Genomic DNA, 26,717 nt, shown 5'->3' with positions numbered 1-26,717 from the left:
ACTGACTAGCTATATGGCTCAGCTCTGTCCTATAGCTTGATGTCTCCACAAATCTATCCAAGTATCACCAAAGGTATGTTAAGCACACGAACCTAGATGAGAGGACCTTCATGAAGGTCACTTATCATTTCTTCTAACCCTCAAGCAGTACTTACTTAACATATTAGGAGTATTAAAAAAGTGATGGTATCTACCTTTAAGGGTTTTGCAGCTTGGTACGGAGGCAGAGTGAGAAAGTATTCATAAATTACCAGAATAAAACAGCAGCATGCAATAAATATAAAGGAGTAACTAAGGACTAAGGGATTACAGAGAAGGGAAAGATTGAGCCCAGCGGAGTGGGGAGACAAGGGGGAAGAAACATTTGATAACGGTCTTTAGGGATAAGGATGTTGGTAAGCTGGGGCAGAAGGAAGATTTGTAGAGCTCGAGTTCTGATCCTGAGTCCAATCACTGGCCAGCTAAATGCACATTTCTTAATCTTTCTAAGCTTCAATGAAGATAATGAAAGTCACTACCTTTTATGGGTAATGGGACTGTTAAATGAATTTATGTAAAGCACTTGGCATAGAGAATAGAATGCATATAAAATGCCTGGCATTTTGACTGGACACATAATGAGGACACAATAAATGTGAATTAATGTTAGTACTATTAACAAAACATAAGACCATCACAGGTACCCTTGTTTTCACTGGGGATAAAATATGGCAGATATGTGTATGATTTGTTTCTGCACTGTACCATATTAGGTTATTCCTGTAACTCTCATAAACAGATATAATGATTTAATTTGTGTAGACAGATAATACAATCGTTTAATTTTGAGTCCCTGGGCTTAAGGGAGATCAAAAGATCTAGCCAGGTAAACACAGTTTGTAAGGGTGACCATGAGGTCTAAAATGTTAATAAACTATTTCTTTTGGTTGGTAAACAGGTAAGTTTAGATTGCAATTGCTTTAAAAAAAAATTAGTTTTTCTCAAAATTTTCCTTTGTTAGGATACTGATGAATTTAAAGGCTTTGGTAGATAAAGTAGAAGATTATATAGACTTTTTCTCTACTTGCTTGCGATTACTGTATTTGGAGTAGAAGAACATGATGGTTAAGAACCAGACTCTGAAGACCAACAGTCTTGGGGTGTAATCCTAGATTTGCAATTTGATACAGCCAATTTCAGGAAAATTATTTATATTAACTTTGTTTTGAGTATAAAGGTGACACGAAGACTGGCACTCTGGTGCACAGTGTGTGCTTAATAACTAGTAAGTGTTATGACCATTAGAGCAAACTATGGCAGTCAGGAATTCACAAGAAAACATCTAGAATAAAAAAAACAGTTTTCTCATGATAAATGGGAGAGCCACCTGAATTTTTAATTGAATGGAAATGAAGGAAATTATAGTCGGATTAAGGGCAGAGAACCAACAGTCTTCAGAAATTAATGAACACTGTTTGCAATGTTATGCAATTTAGAAATGACCCTTGGCCATGTAGGAACAAAAAAGACTCCCTGAATTTCTATAATAAGGTATTCAAATACCCAATAAATATACAAATGTGATTCAGCTACATTTTTAAAAAGAAAATAGGAAATTTTAGTAACGTGAAATTAAAAGCAATTAACAAGTTGTTGATCTAAAACAAAGCCAACCATGCAGAAACTGACATAGTTTATAACATTGAGACCGTTTGCATCTATCTGCCTTCTTAATAACTTACCAATGATCATAATCCTTTTTTTGATATACTCTCAATATCAAATTGATTGCATTAATAGTCCCAACTCTTTACTCATCCTTAAATTTACGTTCTTTGCCCTATCATTTTGCAGTGTTTCCATTCTGCCTTACCCACGTGATTTGCTCTGGCCAATAGGATCTTAGCAAATACGATGGACGTTGAAGCTTGAGAAAAATTGCTTGGGCAAACCTGCTGAGTTAGTGTGAGGGACACATGGAGCAGAGATAAATGTCCCACCTGATAGTCAGCTAATACCAGGACATATGAGGGAGGCCAGCCAAGATCAGAAGAACATCCTAGCCTTCTCTGCCAACCACAGACTCATGAATGAAATAAAAATTGCTTATTTTAAGCTAATAAATTTTGGACTAGTTTGTAATACAGCATTATTGTGGCAATAAATAATAAACCATCTCTTCTCAATTGGATCCTCACCACGATGCTTTAAAAAGTACAAGGTCTCTCTCATTCTTTAAAAAATAAAATACAAGACTTTACTCAATCTTTCGTTTTCCTCAAGATAACAGTTTTATAACTAGATTACTTTAAGGAGTTATCCTATACTTGCTATCACCATTTCCTTAGCTCCTCATTCCTTAAGCGATTCCAGTATGGCTTCCAGTGCTTTTACTCCATGAAAACAGCACTTACTAAAGCCATGAATGGCATTCACATTGATAATTCCAGTGAATTTTAGTTTTTGCCCCCTTGGCAGCATTCAATATTGTTGACCATTTCTTCTGCTATGAACTTGTGTTTCTCCTAAATTCGTATGTCAAAGCCCTAACCCCGAAGGTGACTGAATTTGGGGACAGGACCTTTAGGAGGTAATTAAGGTCATGAGTGAAGCTCTAATCTGATGAGGTTGGTGTTACTGAAAGAGGAGGAAGGGATACCAGAGGGTCCTCTCTGCCATGTGAGGACACAGCAAGAAGGTAGCTATCTGCAAGCTATCTATCAGCTTGCAAACCATACTTGCTGGACCTTGATCTTGGACTTTCCAGCCTCCAAAACTTTGAGAAAAAAATGCTCTGTCGTTTAAGCCATGCAGTCTATGTTATTTTGTTGTGGTAGCCCAAGGAAACTAAAGCACCCTCTTTCATGAACTCATTTCTTTTGGCTTTTGAGACAAAACACACTTTCCTCTTGCCTCTTCCATCCCGTCATCCTACTTTACTTGGATAATAAAAGTTGGAATTTCTCAAGGATGAGTCCTAGTCTTTCTTTTCTCCTTTATTCTATACAGTCTATTTGGGGGGGTCCTCATCCCTACTCACAGTTTCAGTCATCAATGATATCCTAGATGTCTCAACCCCATTCACAGCTTATGCATTACTTATTCAGAAAGGATTTCCCTGCAACTCAACCTAAAGTAGCTCCCCCTAGAAACTCCTTTCTATCATCCAATTTCATTAACACAATTTATCACTGCTTTATGTTTTCTATTGTTGTTTTTCTCTCTTACTAAAATACAGATGGATGAGAATAGAGATCCTTGTTGTTCTTGTTCAGCATTTTATCTGCAGTACTTGGCACAAAGAAACTGGACAAATATTTGCTGAAAGAAAAAATATGATTTCTGCTTCTGGCCATGATGAAGTAACAGGGTAGCTGGGACCAGATACGTGGCTTACTGCCTGGAGAGTTTTCAGGCTGCATGATAGGGAGAGAACCCCAACAGAGCCTGGAAATATTCCTGAGTTGGGGAGACAGTGACTGGAGTTCACGAAGTCCCAGGTGACTAGAATCTGTGGGTTAGAGTATAGGAGAGAGATGGGGGTGGGGGGAGAAAGGAGAGAGAAAGAGACAGAAACAGAGATCTGCAGAGGATTTTCCTTGGGTTAAAGATAAATAAACACTGATCAGTGGATAAGTATTTCCCAAGTCTGTGAAAAGAATCAATGAAAAGGACCAGGTAATACTTCTCTGGAGGCTATATAGAACTGGATATAATTGACCTTCTGACACATGCAGCATTTAGTAAAATCTTCAGGTGGGTATTGGATTGCCTCTATAGTCAGGTCAACTTAGCCCTAGAGCAGGGCTTCTTAACCTGAGCTTCACCAACATTTGGGACCAGATAATTATTTGTTGTGGGGGCTGTGCTAGACATAGTAGAATTTTTAGTAGCATCCCTAGACTTTTTCCACTAGATGCCAATAGCACCTTCTAAATGTAACAGTACAAAATGTCTCTGTACATGACCAAATATCCTCTATGAGGCAAAATCATCCCTGGTTGTAAACTACTGTCTGAGATTAAAGGCTGTTCTGGCTCTGCCCAACAATGCTTAAGACATAAAAGAATCAAAATGTTTCTCAATCAGTTAATGGTGTCCCAGAACAGAGACCAAGAACATTTAATATTGCAAAAATTCCAGCTCACAATAATATAAAATTCACAATGTCTGGCATCCCACTGAAAATTACCATGCATGCATGCAAAAAAAAAAAAAAAAAAAAAAAAAATGATCCATAATGAGGGGAAAAACCATTAAAGAAATAGATAAATAAATAACACAGATTGTGAAATTAGTACATGAGGATGTTAATGGGGATATTTTAAATACACTTCATAATTGCAAGAAGTTGAAGAAAGCATGAGCATGACATGGACAAATATGGTAGATATAAAAAATGCTGAATTTGAACTTCCAGAGTTGACAAACCATTAATAAAATAAAAAATATCCTAGATGGTATTAATAGCAGATTAAACAATGCCAAAGAAATGATTAGTGAACTTAAAAACATAGGAATAGTAATATGCAGAATGAAAGTAAGAAGAGAAAAAAAAAATTAGCAAAAATAAATCGAGTATCAGTGACCTGTGGGATAAATACATGTGATTTATATTCCAGAAGGAGAGGAGAGTGGAGAGGGACAGACATATGTTTAAAGAAACTGGCCAGACACAGTGGCTGACGCCTGTAATCCCAGCACTTTGGGAGGCCGAGGCAGGCGGATCACCTGAGGTCAGGAGTTCGAGACCAGCCTGACCAACACGGAGAAACCGTCTCTACTAAAAAAAAAAAAAAAAAAAAAAAAAATACAAAATTAGCCGGGCGTGGTGGCGCATGCCAGTAATCCCAGCTACTTGGGAGGCTGAGGCAGGAGAATTGCTTGAACCAGGGAGGTGGAGGTTGTGGTGAGCCAAGATTGTGCCATTGTCCTCCTGCCTCGGCAACAAGAGCGAAACTCCGTCTCAAAATAAAAAATAAAAAATAAAAAAAGAAATAATGGCTAAAAAATGTCTAAATGTGATTACAAGTATAAGCTGATATATTCAAGGAGTTCAACAAACTCCAAGCAGAGAAAACATAAAGGCAATAATGCCAAGCCCTTTCATAATCAAACTGTTGATAACCAGTGATAAAGAGAAAATCTTAAAAGCATCTGGCAGAAAAAAGATCATACAGAGGAGCAAATATAAGAATGCCATACCCATCTTCAGAAACAATACAAGCAAGAAGCAAGTAGAACGATATCTGTAAAGTACAGTCTCTGGCTTAGGATGATTTAACTTAGCATTTTTCAACTTTACAGTGGTGTGAAAGTGATAGGCATTTAGCAGAAGCCATGCTTTGAGTACCCATATAACCATTCTGTTTTTCAATATCAGTATTCTATAAGTTATATGAGATAGTCAACATTTTATTGTAAAATAGGCTTTGTGTTTAATGATTTTGCCTAGCTGTAGGCTAATGTAATGTTCTGAGGACATTTAGGGTAGGTGAGGCTAGGCTGTGATGTTAGATAGGTTAAGTGTATTAAATGAACTTTTGACTTACGGTATTTTCAACTTACAAGGATTTAACGGGAAGTAGCCCCATCATAAGTTGAGGAGCATCAGTACTAAGAGAAAAATATGATCAAATCTGAAATCCATATGCAGAAAAAATATATTTCAAAAACGTGATATATAGACTTTTATAGACATACAAAGGCAGAGTGAATTAATCAACAGCAGACCTGCACTACAAGAAATGCTAAAGGAGGTCATTCAGGCAGAAGAAAAGATATCGGATAGAAATCTGGATCTGTACACAAGAATGAAGAGCACTAGACATGATAAATTCATGGGAAAAATACTTATTTTCCTATTTAAAAAATCTCTGAATAACTGTGTGAAGAAAAAATAGGAATAATGTACTATGAGGTTTGTAACGTTTACAGAAATAAAAGCACAAAGACTTGGAGAAAAAATGCAAACGTATGGTTGTAACAACTTCAGTAAAGTTTCAGGATACAAAATCAATGTACAAAAATCAGTACCATTTCTATACACCAACAACCATCCAAGCTGAGAACCAAATCAAGAAAGCAATTCCATTCACAATAGCCACAAAAAAATAAAATTTGTAGGAATTTATTCTTTATTCTTAGGTACGGCTAACCAGAGAGGTGAAAGATCTTTGGTTTCTTTGTAATGTAAGGAGAATTACAAAACACTGTTCAAAGAAATCAGAGATGACACAAACAAATGGGAAAACATTCCATGATTATGGGTAAGAAAAATCAATATTGGGATAAGAAAAATCAAAATTGGGCCATATTGTCCAAAGAATTTTAGAGATTCAATGCTATTCCTATCAGACTGCCAATGACATTCAGATGGAACCAACAAAGAATGTGAATAGCCAAGGCAATCCTAAATAAAAAGAACAAAGCTGGAGGCATCACATTACCTGACTTGGAACTATACTACAAGGCTACTGTATTAGTCCATTTTCACACTGTTGATAGAGACATACCCAAGACTGGACAATTTACAAAGGAAAGAGGCTTAATGGAGAACCCACAGTTTCACATGGCTGAGGAAGCCTCACAATCATGGCGAAAGGTGAAAGGCATGTCTCACATGGTGGCAGACAAGAGAAGAGAGCTTGTGCAGGAAAACTCTCCCTTACAATAACCATCAGATTTTGTGAGACTCACTATCGCAAGAAGAGCATGTGAAAGACCTGCCCCCATGATTCAATTACCTCCCACCAGGTCCCTCCTACAACACATGGGAATTCAAGATAAGATTTGAATGGGGACACAGCTAAACCATATCATTCTGCTCCTGGTCCCTCCCAAATCTCATATCCTTACATTTAAAAACCAATCATGCTTTCCCAACAGTCTCCTACAGTCTTAACTCATTTCAGCATTAATTCAAAAGTCCACAGTCCAAAGTCTTATCTGAGACAAGGCAAGTCCTTCCACCTATGAGCCTATAAAATCAGAAGCAAGTTAGTTAACTTCCTAGATACAATGAGGGTAGAGGCATTGAGTAATTACAGCCATTCCAAATGGGAAACATTGGCCAAAACACAGGAGCTAGGGTACTCAAATCTTAAAGCTCTAAAATGATCTCCTTTGACTCCATGTCTCACATCCAGGTCATGCTGATATAAGAGGTGGGTTACTATGGTCTTGGGCAGCTCTGTCCCTGTAGCTTTGCAGGCAATAGCCCCCCTCCTGCCTGCTTTCATGGGATGGCTTTGAGTGTCTGAGGCTTTTCCAGGTGTATGGTACAAGCTTTTGGTGGATCCACCATTCTGGGGTGTGGAGGACAATGGCCCTCTTCTCACAGCTCCACTAGGCAGTGCCCAAGTAGGGACTCTGTGTCAGGGCTCTGACTCCACATTTCCCTCTGCACTGCCCTAGCAGAGGTTCTCCATGAGGGCCCTCCCCTGGCAGCAATCTTTTGCCTGGGCATCCAGGCGTTTCCACACACCTTCTGAAATCTTGGCAGAGGTTCCCAATCCTCAATTCTTGACTTCTGTAAACCCACAGGCTCAACACCATGTGGAAGCTGCCAAGGCATTGGGGCTTCCACTCTCTGAAGCAACAGCCTGAGCTGTACCTCAGCCCCTGTTAGTCACACCTGGAGTGGCTAGGACACAGGGCACCAAGTCCCTAGCCTGCACACAGCATGGGGACTCTGGAGCTGGCTCACGAAATCACTTTCTCCTAGGCCTCTGGGCCTGTGATGGAAGGGGCTGCTGTGAAGACCTCTGATATGCCTTGGAGACACTTTCCCCATTGACTTGGAGATTAACGTGTGGCTCCTCATTAGTTATGCAAATTTCTGCAGCTGGCTTGAATTTTTCCTCAGAAAATGGGTCTTTCTTTTCTATCAAATTGTCAGGCTGCAAATTTTCCACACTTTTATGCTCTGCTTCCTTTATAAAACTGAATGCCTTTAACAGCACCCAAGTTACCTCTTGAATGCTTTGCTGCTTAGAAATTTCCTCCGCCATATACCCTAAATCATCCCTCTCAAGTTCAAAGTTCCATAAATCTCTAGGGCAGGGGCAAAATATCGCCAGTCTCTTTGCTAAAACGTAACAAGAGTCACCTTTCCTCCAGTCCCCAACAAGTTCCTCATCTCCATCTGACACCACCTCAGCCTTGACCTTATTGTCCCTACTGCTATCAGGCTTTTGGTCAAAGCCATTCAACAAGTCTCTAGGAAGTTCCAGATTTTCTCACATTTTCCTGTCTTCTTCTGAGCACTCCAAACTGTTCCAACCTCTGCCTGTTACCCAGTTCCAAGGTTGCTTCCAGATTTTTGGGTATCTTTTCAGCAGCACCCCACTCTTGGTACCAATTTACTGTATTATTCCATTTTCATGCTGCTGGTAAAGACATACCTGAGACTGGGCAATTTACAAAAGAAAGAGGCTTAATGGAGAACCCACAGTTTCACATGGCTGGGGAAGCCTCACAATCAATGGTGAAAGGTGAAAGGCATGTCTCACATGGTGGCACACAAGAGAAGAGAGCTTGTGCAGGAAAACTTCCCCTTATAATAACCATCAGATTTTGTGAGACTTACTATCACAAGAAGAGCATGTGAAAGACCTGCCCCCATGATTCAATTACCTCCCACCAGGTCCCTCCCACAACACGTGGGAATTCAAGATGAAATCTGAGTGGGGACAAAGCCAAACCATATCAGCTACAGTAACCAAAACAGCATGGTACTGGTACAAAAGCAGACACATAGACAAATAGAACCAAAAAGAAGGCTGAGAAATAAAGCTGCACATCTACAACCATCTGATCCTTGACAAAGCTGACAAAAACAAGCAATGGAAAAAGAACTCCCTATTCAGTATATGGTGCTGGGATAACTGGCTAGCCATATATAGAAGATTGAAACTGGACCCCTTCCTTACACCATATACAAAAATCAACTCAAGATGGATTAAAGACTTCAATGTAAAACCTCAAACTATAAAAACCCTGAAGGCTGACCAAGGAAATACCGTTCTGGACACAGGTCCTGGCAAAGATGTCACAATGAAGATGCCAAAAGCAACTGCAACAAAACCAAAAATTGACACATAGGACCTAATTAAACTAAATTACCAATAGAGTAAACAGACAACTGACAGAATGGGAGAATGCTTGTCAACCATGTATCCAGCAAAGGTCTAATATCCAGAGTTTATAAGATGAACTTATAACAATTAACAAGCAAAAACCAAACCCGTTAAAAAGTGGGCAAAGGGGCTGCGCATGGTGGCTCACGCCTGTAATCCCAGCACTTCAGGAGGCTGAGGTGGGCGGATCACCTGAGGTTAGGAATCTAATCATGGCGAAATCCCATCTCTACTAAAGACAGAATAATTAGGCGAGCATGTTGGCGGGTGCCTGTAATCCCAGCTACTTGGGAGGCTGACGCAGGAGAATCACTTGAACACGGGAGGTGGAGGTTGCAGTGAGCTGAGATTGTGCCACTGTACTCCAGCCTGGGTAACAGAGTAAGACTCTGTCTCAGAAAAAAAAAAGAAAAATGTGAGCAAAGGACATGAACAGATACTTTTCAAAAGAAGACATTCATGCAGCATATGAAAAAATGTTCAATATCATTAATCATTAGAGAAATGCAAATCAAAACCACAATGAGATACCATTTCTTATCAGTCAGAATGGGTATTATTAAAAAGTCAAAAAAAAAAAAAAAAAACCAAAAACCAACAGATGCTGGCAAGGCTGTGGAGAAAAGGGAATGCTTATACACTGCTGGTGGGAATGTAAATTAGTTCAGCCATTTTGGAAAGCAATGTGGCGATTTCTCAAAGAGCTAAAAATAGAACTACCATATGACCCAGCAATCCCATTACTGGGTATATACTCAAAGAAATATAAATCATTCTATCACAAAAGACACATGCACATGTACATTTATCACAGCATTATTCACAATAACAAAGACATGGAATCAACTTAAATCCCATCATTGGTAGAATAAAGAAAATGTGTACATATAGACAACGGAATACTATGCAGCCATAAAAAGCAATGCGATCATGTCCTTTGCAGCGACATGGATGGAGCTGGAGCCCATAATCCTAAGGGAACTAATGCAGGAATGGAAAACAAAACATTTATAAGGATTCTCGCTTGTAAGTGGAAGTCAAATACTGAGTACACACGGACCAAAGAAGAGAACAACAGAAAGCGGGGCCTATTTGAGGGTGGAGGGTGGGAGGAGGGAGAGGACTGAAAAATTACTTATTGGGTAGTATGCTTATTACCTGGGTGATGAAATAATCTGTACACCAAATCCCCGTGCCATGCAATTTACCTATATAATAAATTGCATATGTACCCCTGAACCGAAAATAAAGATAAAAAAAATTATTGGCTACCCATGAAGTACTATATTATTATTTGAAGGCAGAACTCTGGTAAGTTAATGATGTATACTATAAATCCTACAGAAACTGCTTTTTTTATTTTTATTTTTTTTAAACAGTGTCTCATTCTGTTGCCCAGCCTGGAGTACCATGGAATGATCTTGGCTCACTGCAACCTCCACCTCCCAGACTCAAGTGATCCTCCTGCCCCAGCCTCCCCAGTAGCTGAGGCCACATGCACGTGCCACTACACCTGCCTGATTTTTGTGGAGACAGAGTTTCACCATGTTGCCCAGGCTGGTCTTGAACTCTGGGGCTCAAGTGACCTTCCACAGTGGTGGGATTACAGGTATGAGCCACCTCACCTGACCAGCAACCACTTTTTAAAAGCAAATCAGGAGATTGAAAAAATAATAAAACACACTGTATTGATCCAAAAGAAGGGTGGAAAAGAGAAAAAAGGGGGGAACAAATAGTAGGTGGGATAAATAGAAAATAGAAAGATGGCTGATTTAAACCCAACCATATTAATGGTGACATTAAATGTAAGTGGTCTACTGAAAAGGCAGAGACTGTCACATTGGATAAAACGGCAAGCCTCGATTCTATGTTGCTTAATAAAAGAGATCATCTTTAAACATAAAGACACAAATAGGTTAAAAATAAAAATATTGTGAAAAGATACACTATGACAACAGTAGTGAAAAGCAAGCTGGAACGACTCTAGTAGTTATCAGATAAATTAGATTCCAGAGTGAGGAACATTTTCAGGATTAAAGAGGAGGTTAATTTCATAATGATAAAAAAGTCAGTTAATAAAAAGTACCTAACAATTCTAAATGCACCTATTTATAGAGCTTCAAAATACATGAAGCAAAACCTAACAGATCTGAAAGGATAAAAAGAAAAATCCACAATCATAGTCACAGATTTTGACATCCCTCTCTCAAAAACAGATAGAACAAGTAGACTGAAATTCACCAAGATGGAAAAATCTTGAACAGTACTAGCAATCATCTTGCTTAACTGACATTTATAGAACATTTCATTCAACAGCAGTAGAATATACATTATTTTCAAGAACACACAGAACATTTACTTAGATTTGCATAGATTCTCGGCCATATAATACATCTCAAAAATTCAAAAAGACTGAATTCACAAACAGTATATTAGAATTAAATTAGAAACCAGCACCAGAGATATCTGAAAAATCCCTAAATATTTGGAAACGAAACAACACATTTCTAGGCAGGGTCTTGCCATGTTGCCCAGGCTGGTCTTGAATTCCTGGGCTCAAGTAATCCTCCTGCCTCAGCCACTCAAAGTGTTGGAATTACAGGCGTGAGTACTGCGCCCAGCTAATATGTCTCTAAATAATCCATGGGCTAAAGAAGAAATCACAAGAGAAATTAGAAAATATTTTGAATTTAATTAAAATGAAAACACAGCAGAGCAAAATTTGTGATATAGCTGAAGAAATGTTTAAAGGGAAACTTATAACATGTTCATATTAGTAAATAATCTTCCTTCTACCACTATAACACTTACACTCTATTACCAATGGTTCTCAAAGTGTACTTCCTGGTCCAGAAGCATAAGTATCACTTGGGCCCCGCCCCATATCTCTTCAGTTAAACTCTGTGGGTGGATCCAAACAATTGTTTTAACAAGACTTGCTGGTGATTCTGATGCACACTAAAGTTTGTGAATCACAATGGTCTCAGTATGGTTAGGTGTCTTGCCCCACACCCTTCCTTCTTCACAATGCAACCAGGGAAATCTTCCAGAAAGGAAAATCTGATTATGTCTTATCTTCCCCATCCACTTCCAATTTAAATCTCTGTTCTAAGTGCAATGGGAGCCACTGAAAGTAGACAAACTTCTTGGCATGGCTCATAAGAACTTCTTTAGTCTGTTCCTTTGCTTCCTTCTCAATCCTCTCTACATCTGACATCATCTCCTTCTTTCTCTCTTGACTAGACACACCAGCCATGACTTACACCTCTAACCTGCCAAGAATCCCACACCTCAGCATTTTTTCCACATCCAAATCCTTTTTCCTACCCTACTGGTTTTCTACCACTTGGCCTAGTTAATTCTTCCTCACCCTTCACAGCTTAGCTTAATGGCCATTTGCTCAGGGAACTGTTCCTTCACTTGGTAAAACCTCCCAAAATTAAATTCCCATAGCACCACATACTGAGAATGCAGCAGATTTGTGCATTTACTCAATGTCTGCCTCTCCAAATAAACTTGAACCGTGAGGGTAGGAGCCACATCTGGTTTTGCCCCCACTATTTCGCCTGTGTCTAACATACTGCCTACCATGCAGAAGACAAACACTTTTGAATAAATAAAGAGTGTATAGGTACAGGCTTTTAAAATCTAGCTTTCTATGTCTGCATAACACAGAAAAAAGTAGCAAATAAATACATTTTCCAGGTTGCCTGGAAGTGGGAGAAGGAAAAAGAAGCCAAAGTCCGGTTTAAATAAAACAAATACAAACAAGAAAAAAAAAAGTGGCAAGATGAAATCATTCAGACACCTACCCTTGCCTTTTTTGTTTGTAATTAAACTATAGGTGAATTCATTAGGCTTAACGTTATGATAATCACAGAATGCTCAGCTCTACAACAAGAAAACTGTTACTGCCCAGGAAACATGAGAAGAAAAAATGGTAGTTAGGAGAGCTGAACTAAGACTTTTGAATTCTTAAGAAATAGAGAAGGAAGAAAAAAGGAGAAAGAGAATATTTAGACCTTGAGGCAGGAATTTATCATGGTGTGAAGCATTGAAACCAATCTCCTTCTAGCAGGTGCTAGCAGCTGGTTAAAGAAGAAAAGGGTGACCCTTGAACTTACCTCAGATAGAGAAAGCAGGTCTGGAGGCTGCAGGGAGAGAATAAAGATTTACAAAACAGAATACAACTGGTGCTCATGGCTCCCCCAGCACCACTCTGCTGGACAAAGACAGATATTGACCCGTAAAGATCAAACAAAACAAAACAGCTAACATGTCAAATACATTGTATTGTGTTGAGGGAGGGAGTGTTGAGGAAGAAGTAGACGGAGTGTTGGTGACGAACAAGATAGAATGACCTTAATATATTTTTTAAAAGCCAACAACTTATTTTTTATCTTTTTCAAGCCACACCATATCAAAATTGTAGTGATATCAACAGGGTCGGCAAACTTTTTCTGCAAAGGGCCAGGTAGTAAATAGTTTAGACTCTGTAGGTTTTACGGTGTCTGTTGCAACTATTCAGCTTCTGCAGCACAAAAATAGCAATAGACAATATATAAGTGAATGAACATGGCAGTGTTCCAATAAAACTTTATTTATAAAATATGCCATGGGCCAGACTTCCCAATTTAGAGAATTAAATCTATGTCTGAAAATAGTTCTGTTCTCTACAACCACTAGTATGTGGAATAAGCCAAATTATGTTTCTTTTACTAATTATGTTGCCAAAGTAAAAACTTGAAATATCTTCTAGATAAATTCCTTGAGTTCCTTTGTGACTTGAACATCTAACACAACGCCTGATAAATCAAAAGAAAAAGTATCCAATCTTTGTTAAATAAACTGAATGATTTTCTGTGAAAGATATGGAGCAATTAGTAAAACAATATCCTGAAAACTCAGTAATAGTTGAGAAAGCAATGGAATATAAAATATTCAAGAAAAATTCTAAGAAAAAACATCAAGACGAAGATTGTTTAGCTGTTTTACATTTTAACAAAATATTATGGCAAAAATTAGAGACTCTTTAAAACCTAAACTCTTATCTTACTCAATTCCTAAGAAAATTACAGGGGAAAGACTCAAATATAAAGAGAATGTATCTTTTTTTACACCAAACCCTCAGGGGGGTTTGGTGTAAAAAAATTCCTAATTTCATTAGAATACTTTAACAGAATCAAATCTTAACAGTTTTACTTAAAGTATAGTTCACTTTTATCTTGTGTTCAGTGTTCCAAATATGTGTTAAAATGCTCATAAGCAAGATCAGAGGAGTATGTATGGTTAGTCTTGGTTTCTGGTAGTTGAAGGAGTATATTACTTAGTTAAAAATCAGCCATCAGTTATAAACCTGTGTGAAAACCAGAATTTTGAATGGGAAAAATGTAAATTCAGTTATTTTTGAGGAGAGATGGCAAAATAGAAGAAGATGACAAACTTTTTTTTTTTTTTTCAGTCATCTCAGAATTCGATTCAAAGTGTCAACTGAATTCGAAATTCTTATGGGAAAATTTAATGTTTTAGGATGAGTACTACTATTACAGGAGCTTCAAGACCACATTAGGTTATTTTATTCTTAAAAGTTTACTCAGAGGTGTCCAGAGTCAGCTTATTTATATCGAGATGTTTATCAATTAGGAAAAGATATACACTTGCTTTGGGAACTCAAAAGATACCGATATTAAAAAGGTCTATATTATTTCCAACAGTCACTCTCCATTTTTAGGTCATTATCATCTCAAAAATCATCTCCTGCAACTGACCCTTCACACATTTCCCATCCTCCACCCCCCGAATCTATATTGTGTGCTACTATTAGAAAAGATTCTCTAGAACTCTGCTTTGATCATATAGCTGCTCACTATTCACAGAACAGATATATTCTTGGCTGGATCTCTTTGTACTGTCATTCCCACTTGGGGAACTTGACTATTATTAAATCTAAGGACCCACCTTTCTCCAGGCTTACATTCTGGCAGCTAAGATAAAACCAGTTGTTCTATCCTCTATTTCTTGAGACAGCTATTCCAAACCTTGTCCATATTCCCCAATTACCCAATCCCACATACTACTCTTGATTACCTCTTGATTCATAGAAAATGAATTCTAATATCTCAGGATTCTGCCCACAAATTACCGATTTGCTTTCCCACATATTGTTCCCACTACCCTGTTTTTTTTTTTTTCTTTTTTAAGAGAAAAGTGACCCTTTTGGCTAAGTCCAGTCTCTCCAACCATGTCCTAGATCCTATACCCAATAATCTACACAGGGGCTTCACTCCATTTCCATTGGTTGCCATCTCATTTCTGTATCTTCAATCATTTATTCCCTATTGGCTTTTTCCCATTAGTATAAATACATATCTTTTAAACCTGTCTTCAACCCCAGCTTAATCTAGCTAACTTTTGAATATTCTCTCCATTCATGGCCCATTATAGTTTTCTGTGCTAATTTTCTTTCTCTTCCTTCATTTAACTCATCTAGCCTTGAATATGATTTGTGGCTCTGTTAGTCCACCAAAGCTACTCTTTCCCAACCACTAAGATAAACTCTTATTGCTATATTCAATGGAACCGTTTCAGGGCTCATCTTAGTTGACTTCTTATCAACAATTTACATTGCCTTCTCTCATCTTACAACACATTTCCATTCACCACATTCTCCAGGCTTTCCTCTTACCTCTCAACTACTCTCATCAGTCTCCTTTTGTATACATCTTTCCTTTTCCCTAAATCTTTGGGGCTCTGACTTCCTAGGCTCTTTCAATCTTACAATGAATAATCTCATTGTAATCTCTTCCACTCTCATGGTTTCAGTTATTTGTTGATTCACAAACCCTTATCTCAGCTCAGGCCTTTTTCTTAGGAAACAGATCCATATGTTTAGGAAGCATATCCATAACTGCTTCCTAACATCCTTTCTTGGATATCCCACTAAACACCTCAAATCCTCACATCTAAAGAGCATTCTATCTTAGTAGATCTTACTATCCTCTACCCAGATGTTCAAGGCAAAAACCTGGATGTTCTCCCTTTATTCTTCTAATCTTTAAGACACTGATTTAACTTTATAGATCTCAAATCTATTCTTTTCAATTACTGCTAATAGGGCTTAAAACATTTTTTGTTTCATTATTTGATGCTGGCCTCACAATATGGGCTATGCTTCCCTCAGTAGCTTCATTGTTTACCATTTTCCCACTCCCTCCTGATCCATGATTCCTATTTTATGCCTCAGTTCTGATAAATTACTCAATATTCCACATATGCTTGCTCTTTTTAAAAAAAAGTTGTTGAGACACCTAGGTTGGAGCACAGTGGCACAATCATGGCTGACTGAAGCCTCGATCCCCCAGGTTCAAGCAAAGTGTGGGCTACCACACTTGAATAATTTTGTTTGTTTGTTTTGCAGAGATGGGGTCCCACTATGTTGCCCAGGCTGCTTGCTCTCTTTTGTCATTCAAATGTTCCACATCGCTTGCACTGCCTGAAACACTCCTCTTCCAACTTCTACTACATCCGCCTCCTTCAAGCCTCAGCTTAGATGCAACAATGTAGGAAACCTTGCCTAATTCCCTAAATCTGAGTTCAGTTTCCCTTTAATGTGCTCTTAAAATCCATCGCTCTCTCTCTGACCATAGCAGTCATCATCCTTCTACTGAAACTGCCTATCCATTTTTCTATCCTTCATGACATGGTAATCCCCATAAGAGCAACAACCATGACTTTAACCATTCTATCCCCTTAAAGCATATAATATCCCACTTAAAAAATGAAATACATTCTATTTATTAAATAAATGATGTAGGTCTTGTTTTCTCCCTTAGATGGAAAGGAACTATTTGAACCTTCCACAGTGCCTAAGAGCATATTGTAGGCATTCATTAAATACTTGTTGAAATAAGAATAGAATGGGATTGCATTTTTCTGCCTCCTTTCCATGTGCACACTTGATATATACAGCAGTACAAACGTGGTGAAGTATAAATTTAAAAACTCATAAATTATATCTGGACAGTTCATCTCAAAAGGTATAAAACAAGATATTTGTGATAGAAGCAAAACTTTTCATCAATAGAAATATTTCAAAATTTCATTATATACACTGCCTTAGAAATTTTTCTAGAAAAGTCTGGTTGTTAAGTCTCTTAAGTCTTCAGTCAGTAATTTATTCTATGAAGAAGAAAAACACATTTAAAACTAATAATGAGTTTTAGCATCATTTCCAAAAAGGCAAAAAGAAGTATGAGATACCAAGAATAATGAGAAAAAAAAATACTTTAAAAATCAGATAAATATAACAAATATTTCTATAAATACAACTTTATAAAAATAATGTCCTTGTTGATTGACTGAAAAAAAGAATGTTAAAAAATAAAGAAGGAAAGTTATCAGTGAAAGATAGATAAAACTTTAAGCAGAACAGGAAATAGTACTAGTAATTTTAAAAATGAGAAAGATCAAAAACAGCTCTTCATATGATACTAAAAATTTTAAAACTGCCCAAAAGGATTTTGAAATTAATTTGAAAAAGTAGTAATTAGGCATCTTCCATCTTATTTTTTCTAGGATGATTTCATATTTAGTGGGGGTAAATAATCACATTAAAATAAGCTTGATATTTATTTCTTAGGAAGATACAATGATTAAGAAGCTGAAAGGACAAAATACGGTTCTGTTGTAAAATGAATTAATGCATTTACTTCTGGTAAACTGTAACAGTATGATATGAGGATGATATAAAGAATTTAAGATGAAGCTTTACATTTTATTCTCCATTCATGATAGTCTTTAAGAAATGTGTATATTTTCAGATGAATTATAATTGAAAAAAATACACTATCAGTTTTTTTTTTACCTCTCTTTTTCCTGACATGGCATTTGATATTTTTAGTTATCCCGAGAACAAGAAACAGAGGTCACTTTTTAAAGTTTTGATTAATCATTTATAATTGAGAATCTACTTTGGCCAACCTTTAAAATTTTAATCATTGCATGTTAGATATTTGAAATTTTAATCATTATTTTCTGAAATAGGTTTTAAAGTTATATAGTTGAATAACTGAATCTTGGGGGTCATAAAATCATTAACTTATTAAAAATCAAGAATTTACTGCTTTTGCTATTTTAATGTAAGACCTGATACTACCTATTTTAGCTTTTAAACAAGTTTTAAAAAGAGCCAATACTTCCCCAACTCCCCCTAAAACACCCCTAAAATATATAATGATGCAACTATATAATATCTTTAAATTTCCAAATGTAAAATTTCTTTCATGTTAAGCAAATAATCAGTAAGTACTTCCATACTCCTCAATATCCCTCATTGTCCAGTACTTATCAGTAAGAAGAGCTGGAAACGGCTACATTGGCAACTACAGTGTTCCTATATTATAGTTACTAGGTTTTAGCACGGGTGTCCAATCTTTTTGGCTTCCCTGGGCCACGCTGAAGAACTGTCTTGGGCCACACATAAAATACACTAACACTAACAATAGCTGGTGAGCTACAGAGACAAAAACAAAAACAACAACAAAAAAACACAAACAAATCTGATAGTGTTTTAGAAAGTTTAAAAGTTTGTGTTGGGTCACACTCAAAGCAGTCCCGGGCTGCACGTGGCCCACGGACGGTGGGTCGGACAAGCTTGTAGGGTCCTTGAGTCTCCCTGAGGCACCAACATCAAGTCAGTATAACTGAGTAAAGGATGTAATTGTTTGCTAAGATAATTCTGGTTTGCATTTTGAATTTGGCATTACCTTAACAATAACTTGTACATGATTCTTTCTCTCTTGCTAGGTTACGGATTATCTGTGAAAAAGAATCCTCATCTTTATATCTGTGGAAATGAACTCAATGTCTGATATCAAAAAACTATTCAACAAGTTTGCTGATTTATTTTTAAAAATATTGGTGCTCTACCACTCTTCAAATCATCAGTCTTAAAGTGAGTTCCAAATGACATAACAACTTGGTGGGTGATGTGAGATTAAGATTATCCTAGGATAATATGTTACAATCTATCAATTTAACAGATAGTCTTTACTTTTTTTAAAAAATGGTCTCAAAGTTGTTACTGATTTCTCAAGTGAGTAATATTTACTATAGTGTGGTACTTAATTTTTAGTTAGTTACTTGGTTATATTTATCTGTCAAACTGCTTACTGATTTTATTAGATCAACCAAATGCAAAAGGAGATAACACCTACATTACTAAAAATAATATATTTTAAAGATGATTTCTATGTCTCTACTATATATATTTTTATTTGTGTGAAATCCTGGACATATTAAGCGGTGGGGAAGCACACTGACACAGTTAGCAGCACCTAATTTCATGAGTTTCATACTAGGTGCCAAGAAATTCGGTTGTCCAAATATTTTGCAAACTAATTAAAACTGAATCAGCTGTTCCTTTTCTACCTGTTATACTTTACTCAAGGCACCTACAATGAAACTTCAAAATTACATAGAGAAGAACTTACCTAGGGATTTGGAAAAATAGTTTGCCATTTGTCCACTGTTGCATGACTGTCGTTTATGTCTTTTTGTTGATACTTCTGTGGTCTTCCATGGTGGTCTTTTTCTTTTGTTCAAATTGCTAAGAACTTCAAAACTATCAGGATTCTTGTCAAAGTTAATACATTTGCTTAATTTACTATTGCCAAGATGGTCAGCAAATTCATCAGCTGAAGGATTATTTGCTTTAGCATTTTCTATTTCTTTAGATTGCTTTTTAAAAGAATTTTGCCTAGTAGAATGAGATCTTAAAGTAAAGCGCTTTGATTCTTCCATATGAGTTTGATGAGTATTTCCACTGTCAGTAGATTCAGGAGAGTAAATGATTGTATTTAGCTTTAAAGTATTTCTGTGTTCAAGACAGTTGAGCTTCCTCAAAAATATTCTACAGTCTTTCAAGGTTTTTGACCTCCAACTATTAGGACACACATTTTCTAGTCTTGGTCCCTTTTGAAAGTCTTTTTGGCTGCAATTTGTTCCATTCTCTTTTGCTTCTGACTTAAATTTATTCTCGAAACTAGCACGTATTTTGAAGTCAGGCATTACTACCCTCTGCTGCAAGTTACCCCTGATCTCAGGTGGCAAAACACACTGATTATCTACTATGCTTTTTCCTTGGAGTGGGATGTCAGCATTTGTTTCTCCCTCAGTCTTATTTAAAAATTGGTTCTGGCAGAAAAATCTTAAGTTTCTCCTTTTAGAGTTCCAGTCAACTGTTCCATGGTTGTGCAGCTTTCCCTCTCTTTTCCACCTTTCATGATGCAACCTCTTAAACTCAGTCCTTTTTAATCTAGCTATTGCTAAATTACTTTTCACATTTAAGAGTGGAGAGTTAGTCACTTTATGCAGTATATGCAACTTCTCTGCTGATTTTGAAGGAGAAGAGAGTGCAAATTTTTTAAAGTGCTTTCTGAAGGGGCTGGCATTAAAGTCAGAATATTTGGTCCCTAATTTGATTCCCCTGGTATTTATTACTTCCAAAGGGTTTCGGGCATTTGCTTTTCTAACTAGTGAAAGAGACTGTGTTTCTGTTGTTTGCATAAACCAAGTACAGAGTTCATTCAAATCATACTTTTTCTGAAAAAGCATTTTTACAGGTGAAACTTCAAGTTCTAAAAGACAAGTTTCCAAAGGGCTTGCTACTTTGAAATGATCATTTTCAATGTGCTCTCTTTTTTTATGAATACAATTTTCAGCTTCATCGCCACTTACTTGCACCCAAGCATTTGCTATTTGCTCAAATCTATTGTTTAATTCCTCTAATAAGGAATCATTTGAAGCAGAGGTAGCCCACCACCTGAGCAAAGGGTTTGATGAAATTATAGGATCCAAGGATACTTCAGAAATAGGTACTAATTTATTATCTTCCAAACACTTTTTTGCATTCCGTGAAAATCTGTTTCTTGGGGTATCTTTGTAAGCTATTTTCATCTTTGACTGTCTATGTTTTTCCTTCTGACTTTTATTTTTCTGCAAATGCAGTTTATATGATTTATGGAGCAGAGCATTTCTATAAATAAGTGAGCTAGAAGATGCTAATGAATGTAAGAAATGCAGAGATGGTTTTCTGTCCCTAATAGAATGTCTCAAAGGTACAGTAGCAATCATACTTTTTGATCCATTCTTAAATATATCAGCTTCAGTGTGCCTTATTTTATCCATTTTAGTGCACTGTTGGTCATACTTTTCTTCAGGTAGATTTTTTCCTAACGTATTTTCCTGTTCTAAAGGAAGCAAGCAGCTGCTAATACTTACTTCTCTTTCCTGAGGTGAAGTTCTATTAATAGTCACAGATATGCCAGAGATTTTCACTTTTGCTGGTCTACCAGGCTTCCTACTTATTGCCAAAGGCTTCTGATTTGGTCGAACAATGTTCTTGGAAGGCTGAGGTATCACAGATTTGTTCTTGATGGGTCTCACATATTCAAAGCCAGACCCCAAGATCTCACTTTCAGTAGTCAAGCTTGCGACAGCACTTATTCTTTCGCCCAAGTTAATTTTGTGTTCACTAATATTTCTGGGACTATTATATTCAGTTGGAAAATCCCCAGCATTATTGTTTAAAGACATAAGGTTGCTTATGTTTACACTTCCTTCAGAAACATGCCTTTTAGTTCTTCTTGATCTTCCGTAAATAACAGTTACTGTAATACTCTTTTTATAAATACCTTCTTTTACTTCTGATATGAGAGATTCTGGGCTTTTCCTTCCAGCACTAACGGGCTCATTCTGGCAAACAGTGATGTCTGTTTGATCAGTTTTAGGCTTTGGTGGTCTTCCAATTGGTCGCTTAATCTGTCTCACAACTTGGGGACCTATTTTTTTTGGTCTACCTGGTTTTCTTTTAAAAGATGGATCAGTAGCACTGCTTGAATTGTCCGTAGTTTCTTCTTGTGGCTTATCACTATTTATATCACCTATAAACACTGTAGAGGATCCTGAAGTTTCTTTTGCATGATTGAATTTGTTTAGTTCTCTTTGAAGAGTATCAGTATCATAATGATTGGAGTGACAATTTTCAGAGTTCGCATTTGAGATATCTTCATTTGTTTCTGTTTTTTCTTCAGTTACATGATGGATTGTAGGTTTTTCAGAAGGGAGAACAACATTTGAATGGGAAGTACCAACTGAAGTTAAAGTATATTTGACTCCTTCACTACTTTTAACCTCAGATAAAAACATGAGTTTGATAGGACTAGAATAGTTGGAAACAGATGAACTTTCAATACCTTCATATTTTGCTGGTACATTTTCAACACTGGAAATCAAGCGACCCATATCTAAAATAGTTGACTTTTTCAGATTTTCAAGTCTTTTGTTATTCAAATCCATTGTAGGCATGCAATGACTTTTGATAATATTGCTGGATGCTACCACAGATTTTGATAAGCTCTGTTCTTTGCATGTCATTCTATTTAGAGTAAGAGTCATATTTCTGTCAGTATTTTGATCTTTACCATCAATTTCTATCAATTTCTTGGATGCTTTACATCCTTCTGATAATGGCTGATTATTCCAGGATTTATTGGCTATATTTATTGTATCTTCCAAACGCTTCACAACAACTTGTAAATTAGAATTCATTGCAATTTTGTTTAGGTCTATATTGTGTGAGCTTTCAATGTGAATATTTTTCACTGGAACGTTTTTTGTTATGGATTCGGATACTTTTTTGGCTTTAGGTGATTTTTTAAAAACATAATTATTTGTTACATATATAGAATACCACCCTGGAGGCACAATATTTCGTTTAGTTCTGCTCAAAAGTCCAGAAGCATCATTTCTCAAAAGAGTTTGAGTATTACTTAACTTTGGATTTTTCCTATGATTTTGCAAAAATTGTTTTCCATCTGCAGATTTCTCCTGTGGCTTTCTTAAGCTCATTTTCTCAGGGGAAGTTGTTTTAAAGCTTTCTGAAAATGAATTAAAAGACAAGTTAGTTTCTGAGCTATGAAGAGGTAGTTGCAGTGACTGTAATGGATAATTTGGTGAAAATGATGTTTCAGCATTTTTATCTTGAAGTCTTTTAGAATTTTGTAAAGAAGACCCTTGGTCATGATAGAATTCTCCTTTGTCTGATGAAGATATATCATTGTTTTGTGTCAACTTCCTTGAACTTTTCTCGGTGTATTTTTTTCTTGTAAAATTTTCATCGAGACTAGCAAGTTCTCTTTTTATCTGTAAAGACTGCCTTCTAAACATGGGTGAATCAGAGGAGTTGCACATTGCAAATAAAGTTTCTTGACGCTTTCGAAATCTTGTCTGAATAATTTTATTTTCTACCTTTTTATCGTGTTGACTCAATAATTCCATAAAACTATAATCACTGGCTTTTGCATTATGCAAGAGAGACGTTATGAAATCTCCCAATTTTAAATCATTATATGTATTACAATCACTGCTAGATAACTGTACAAGGCTTGTCATATCCGTGGTTTCTATTGATTTTAGTTTTTCATTAATGCGATCCATTAAATCTTGAAAAATTACAGCAGTTTCACCTTTTTCATGATTTGTAGCAGAATTATTGCTGTCATTTGAGAGTAAAGAATAAGAGTTACTGGATTTTTTAGTTTTAAGTATTTTATCTTCATGATCACTCTTATTGCTGCTTATTTCTGCTGGTGTGAGAGATGGAGGCTGGTTAATGTTTGCTTCAAGTTTGTTATTTTCTAAGGCTGAAATCTCTGAGATGACGTCTTTCAATTTTTCAAATCCTTCAGTTTCTACAGGTGATAATGGTGGGGGTGAGGGACTTCGAGATCTACAGGCATCTTTAAGAGTGACTGAAAGATCACATACTTCCTTTGACAAAAGAGGACTACGAAAGGCTGATTTTGTAGAGTGAATGTTTGGTAACAGTCCAGAACAGCACCTGTGAGAATTATAACTGTCTGCAATTCCTCTATTCACTACTGGCTTAATGTGTTCAACAGTTACAGTTTGGCAAGATAAACAATTTAAATCTTTAATACAGACTGGCAGAGGTTCTAAACCAGGGCTTTGTTTTTCGTTTTGTAAACAACCTTTTTCTGCCAGCCTATATTCACAACTACAGAACAGACCATATAAATTATCTTCGATTAAGGGCTTTTGAGATTCTGAAGACACAACACATGATGTATTACAACAGCAAAGAGAAGCAGCATTCTGCTCTTGGACTAGAAATTTCAACATAGCCAAAACTTGTTGCTGGTGATGTATGCACAAAGATTCCAAAACTTTGCTTAATGCTGATTTTCTTTTTTCCATTTTAGAAGCTTCCTCTGATTTTGCATCAACAGTTGAACTAAAAATAAAAATCAAACAAAAAATGAATTGCAGCAAAAATACCACTACAAGGAGTTATAATTTTAACAGCGTTCGAAAAAAGATATTTTGGTATTGCTGGACTCCTGACTCCTAGAGAGCTGCAATAATGGCATTTTGATTATTGTTTAGCAAAAATATAATGAAGCACTCATAACTAATTTCCTACAACAAAGTATAAGTCAAAGCAAAGCCCTATTTTTGCAATATAAAAGCTGATGATTATACATATGATTACATTTATATATTAATGTCTAATGTTTTGAATGTATTAAGAATATTTAATGGAAAGTGCTTCAGAAGGAGTTAAATTTTTATAAAGTAGCCATTTTATAAATTATTCTGATACATAATTATCAGTCTACATTAGTGCAAATAAGGAAAATAAAATGCAGGAGTACAATCTTTATTTAAAATAGATATTTTTTCCAAGGCAGTGAAAATAGTAAAAGCTTCCCATAATCACAAGGAAAATTAAGGGATTTAGATTTTATGTAAATAAGAGAATGTCCTGCCTAAGATTAAGCTGCAGGCGTTAGCTATTTAAAGATAAAATCTATTTTTAATTGATGTTAAATACTAAAGTAATTTCATAAAAGCTAAAGGCATTACTTACCTAATTATTAAGTTTCAAATGCCGGAAAATGGCCCACTACAGAAACTAATATACATCTAACTTGAACTAAGAACCGGGCTTGCTTATCAACCAATATAGAAGTCTACAATTTTTTTTTTTTTTAATCCAATACCAGCAGCAGGAAGAATAAAATATATTTAAAGAGTTCTGTTTCAGAAAAGTATCTATTTTAATTAAACATATCACCAAACTCTGTACATGAAAATTGCCTTTCACTTACAGTTTATTACATTTGTTGTTTTTAATAGTTCCTGATTTCTAGAAATTTTATTTAAGGTTGGAATAATGCTGATTATGAATTACTATTGAAGAATGTATTTTTGCTTAACTACAGAATTTTTATGCTCATCTATATTAAAAATTATAAGATTTTTACTTTAAAACAGGAAGTGGAATATTTTTATTTTGCTGCCTAAAACTGATATAGCCTGTTTCAGAGATAAGTAATATTTCACTTATATTTTATAAAAATTATGTTATTTGAGTAGCAAAAATAAGAAAGCAAATTTTAAACGTGATCAAAACTTTTCTGGAAAAAAAGATAACTTTACTAGATTCAACCAATGTTTCATTAAAACTAGTGATTTGACATAAAGAAGCTATCAAACAAAGTGAGAAGAGATATGAAATTACAATAAAACTTTTAAAGTCCACTGCTGCCTCTAGACAGATGAAGATAGGACACGACCCCAGTATCCTTTCCTTTTTGAAAATAATTTTTTATAAATTTTGTCATGGTTGGGAGTGTAAAATCATGCAATTGACTCCCAGGATTCAATCAGATAGTTTTAAAAAATACATGTAGAGAGCAAGGGCAGGAAGAAATGATAACTATCAAAGATTACGATATAATTATATTCTTTTCCAGCAAATTAAAAATGACTAATTTTCACACAAGCAAAAGAAAACCCAGAATGTTGTGAGAGATGCACTTCAGCAGTTTCTACAGTGATGTTATGGCATAACAAAGAATTTACATGTTTCTTGGAAAAATATGTTGTATTTTAAAGATTAATAACCATTCGTAACTCTTCCTGAAATGCTCAAAGGACTTTTTTTTGTTAATAAAGCCAGGTATGCGGTATAAATAATAAAAACTAATGACTAGTGTTAAGTATTCTGAAACAATGGTGTAATATCAACTTGATTAAACTCACAAAATTACAAAACCACTTTTTATATCCCTCTTCTGACATTCTAAGCAAAGCTTTTAGAGTTTTCTTATTCAGTTTATTAATAATGGAATTTCAAAAATACTATGGTAGCCAGTAATTCCCATCTAATGCTATAAGAACAGCTTAATAAAGGTATAAATTAGATATTCAGATATTAGATTCTAATGTATCAGATAGCAGAAAACTAAGATCTCAAATTATAGAACTTCACAATATGCTTATTTGGCTTCAAACATTTTCCCCCATATTTGTTGCATGTTAAGATCTTAAATAAAAACCTAGTAATGAGTAAATAATAGTTGAACGCACAGGTAAGTATCCAGCCTAGAATTATTCTCGGGTGATTATATAAGGTTCTAAAATTGTATTTTTTTGGTAGATCCTTTGCTTTTAAAGTTTTCTAATCTTTTCCTGTTTGATTTATAAACCAAACATCCTGCCTATTTTTAGTAA

The 26,717-nt window shown here is 35.9% G+C and overlaps 1 protein-coding gene across 8 annotated transcripts in view; it reads right to left on the bottom strand.

The window, feature by feature from the left end:
• Positions 1-26,717, bottom strand: part of LCORL (ligand dependent nuclear receptor corepressor like) — a 180,658-nt gene that overhangs the window by 10,511 nt on the left and 143,430 nt on the right. For 6 of the 8 annotated variants that reach the window (XM_031664693.1, XM_017958610.3, XM_031664692.1 and 3 more), the window contains one exon: positions 19,610-24,432. The exons of the other annotated variants lie outside the window; for them this stretch is intronic. In XM_031664693.1, the coding sequence (XP_031520553.1) occupies positions 19,610-24,432 (4,823 nt within the window). The remainder of the gene's footprint in view (positions 1-19,609; positions 24,433-26,717) is intronic. 8 annotated transcript variants of the gene reach the window in all.

The sequence above is a fragment of the Papio anubis genome, chromosome 3 (assembly GCF_008728515.1).
Source record: "Papio anubis isolate 15944 chromosome 3, Panubis1.0, whole genome shotgun sequence".
NCBI lineage: Eukaryota > Metazoa > Chordata > Mammalia > Primates > Cercopithecidae > Papio > Papio anubis.
Note: the sequence above shows the minus strand (reverse complement) of the source record. Positions and strands in the feature narration are given on the sequence as shown.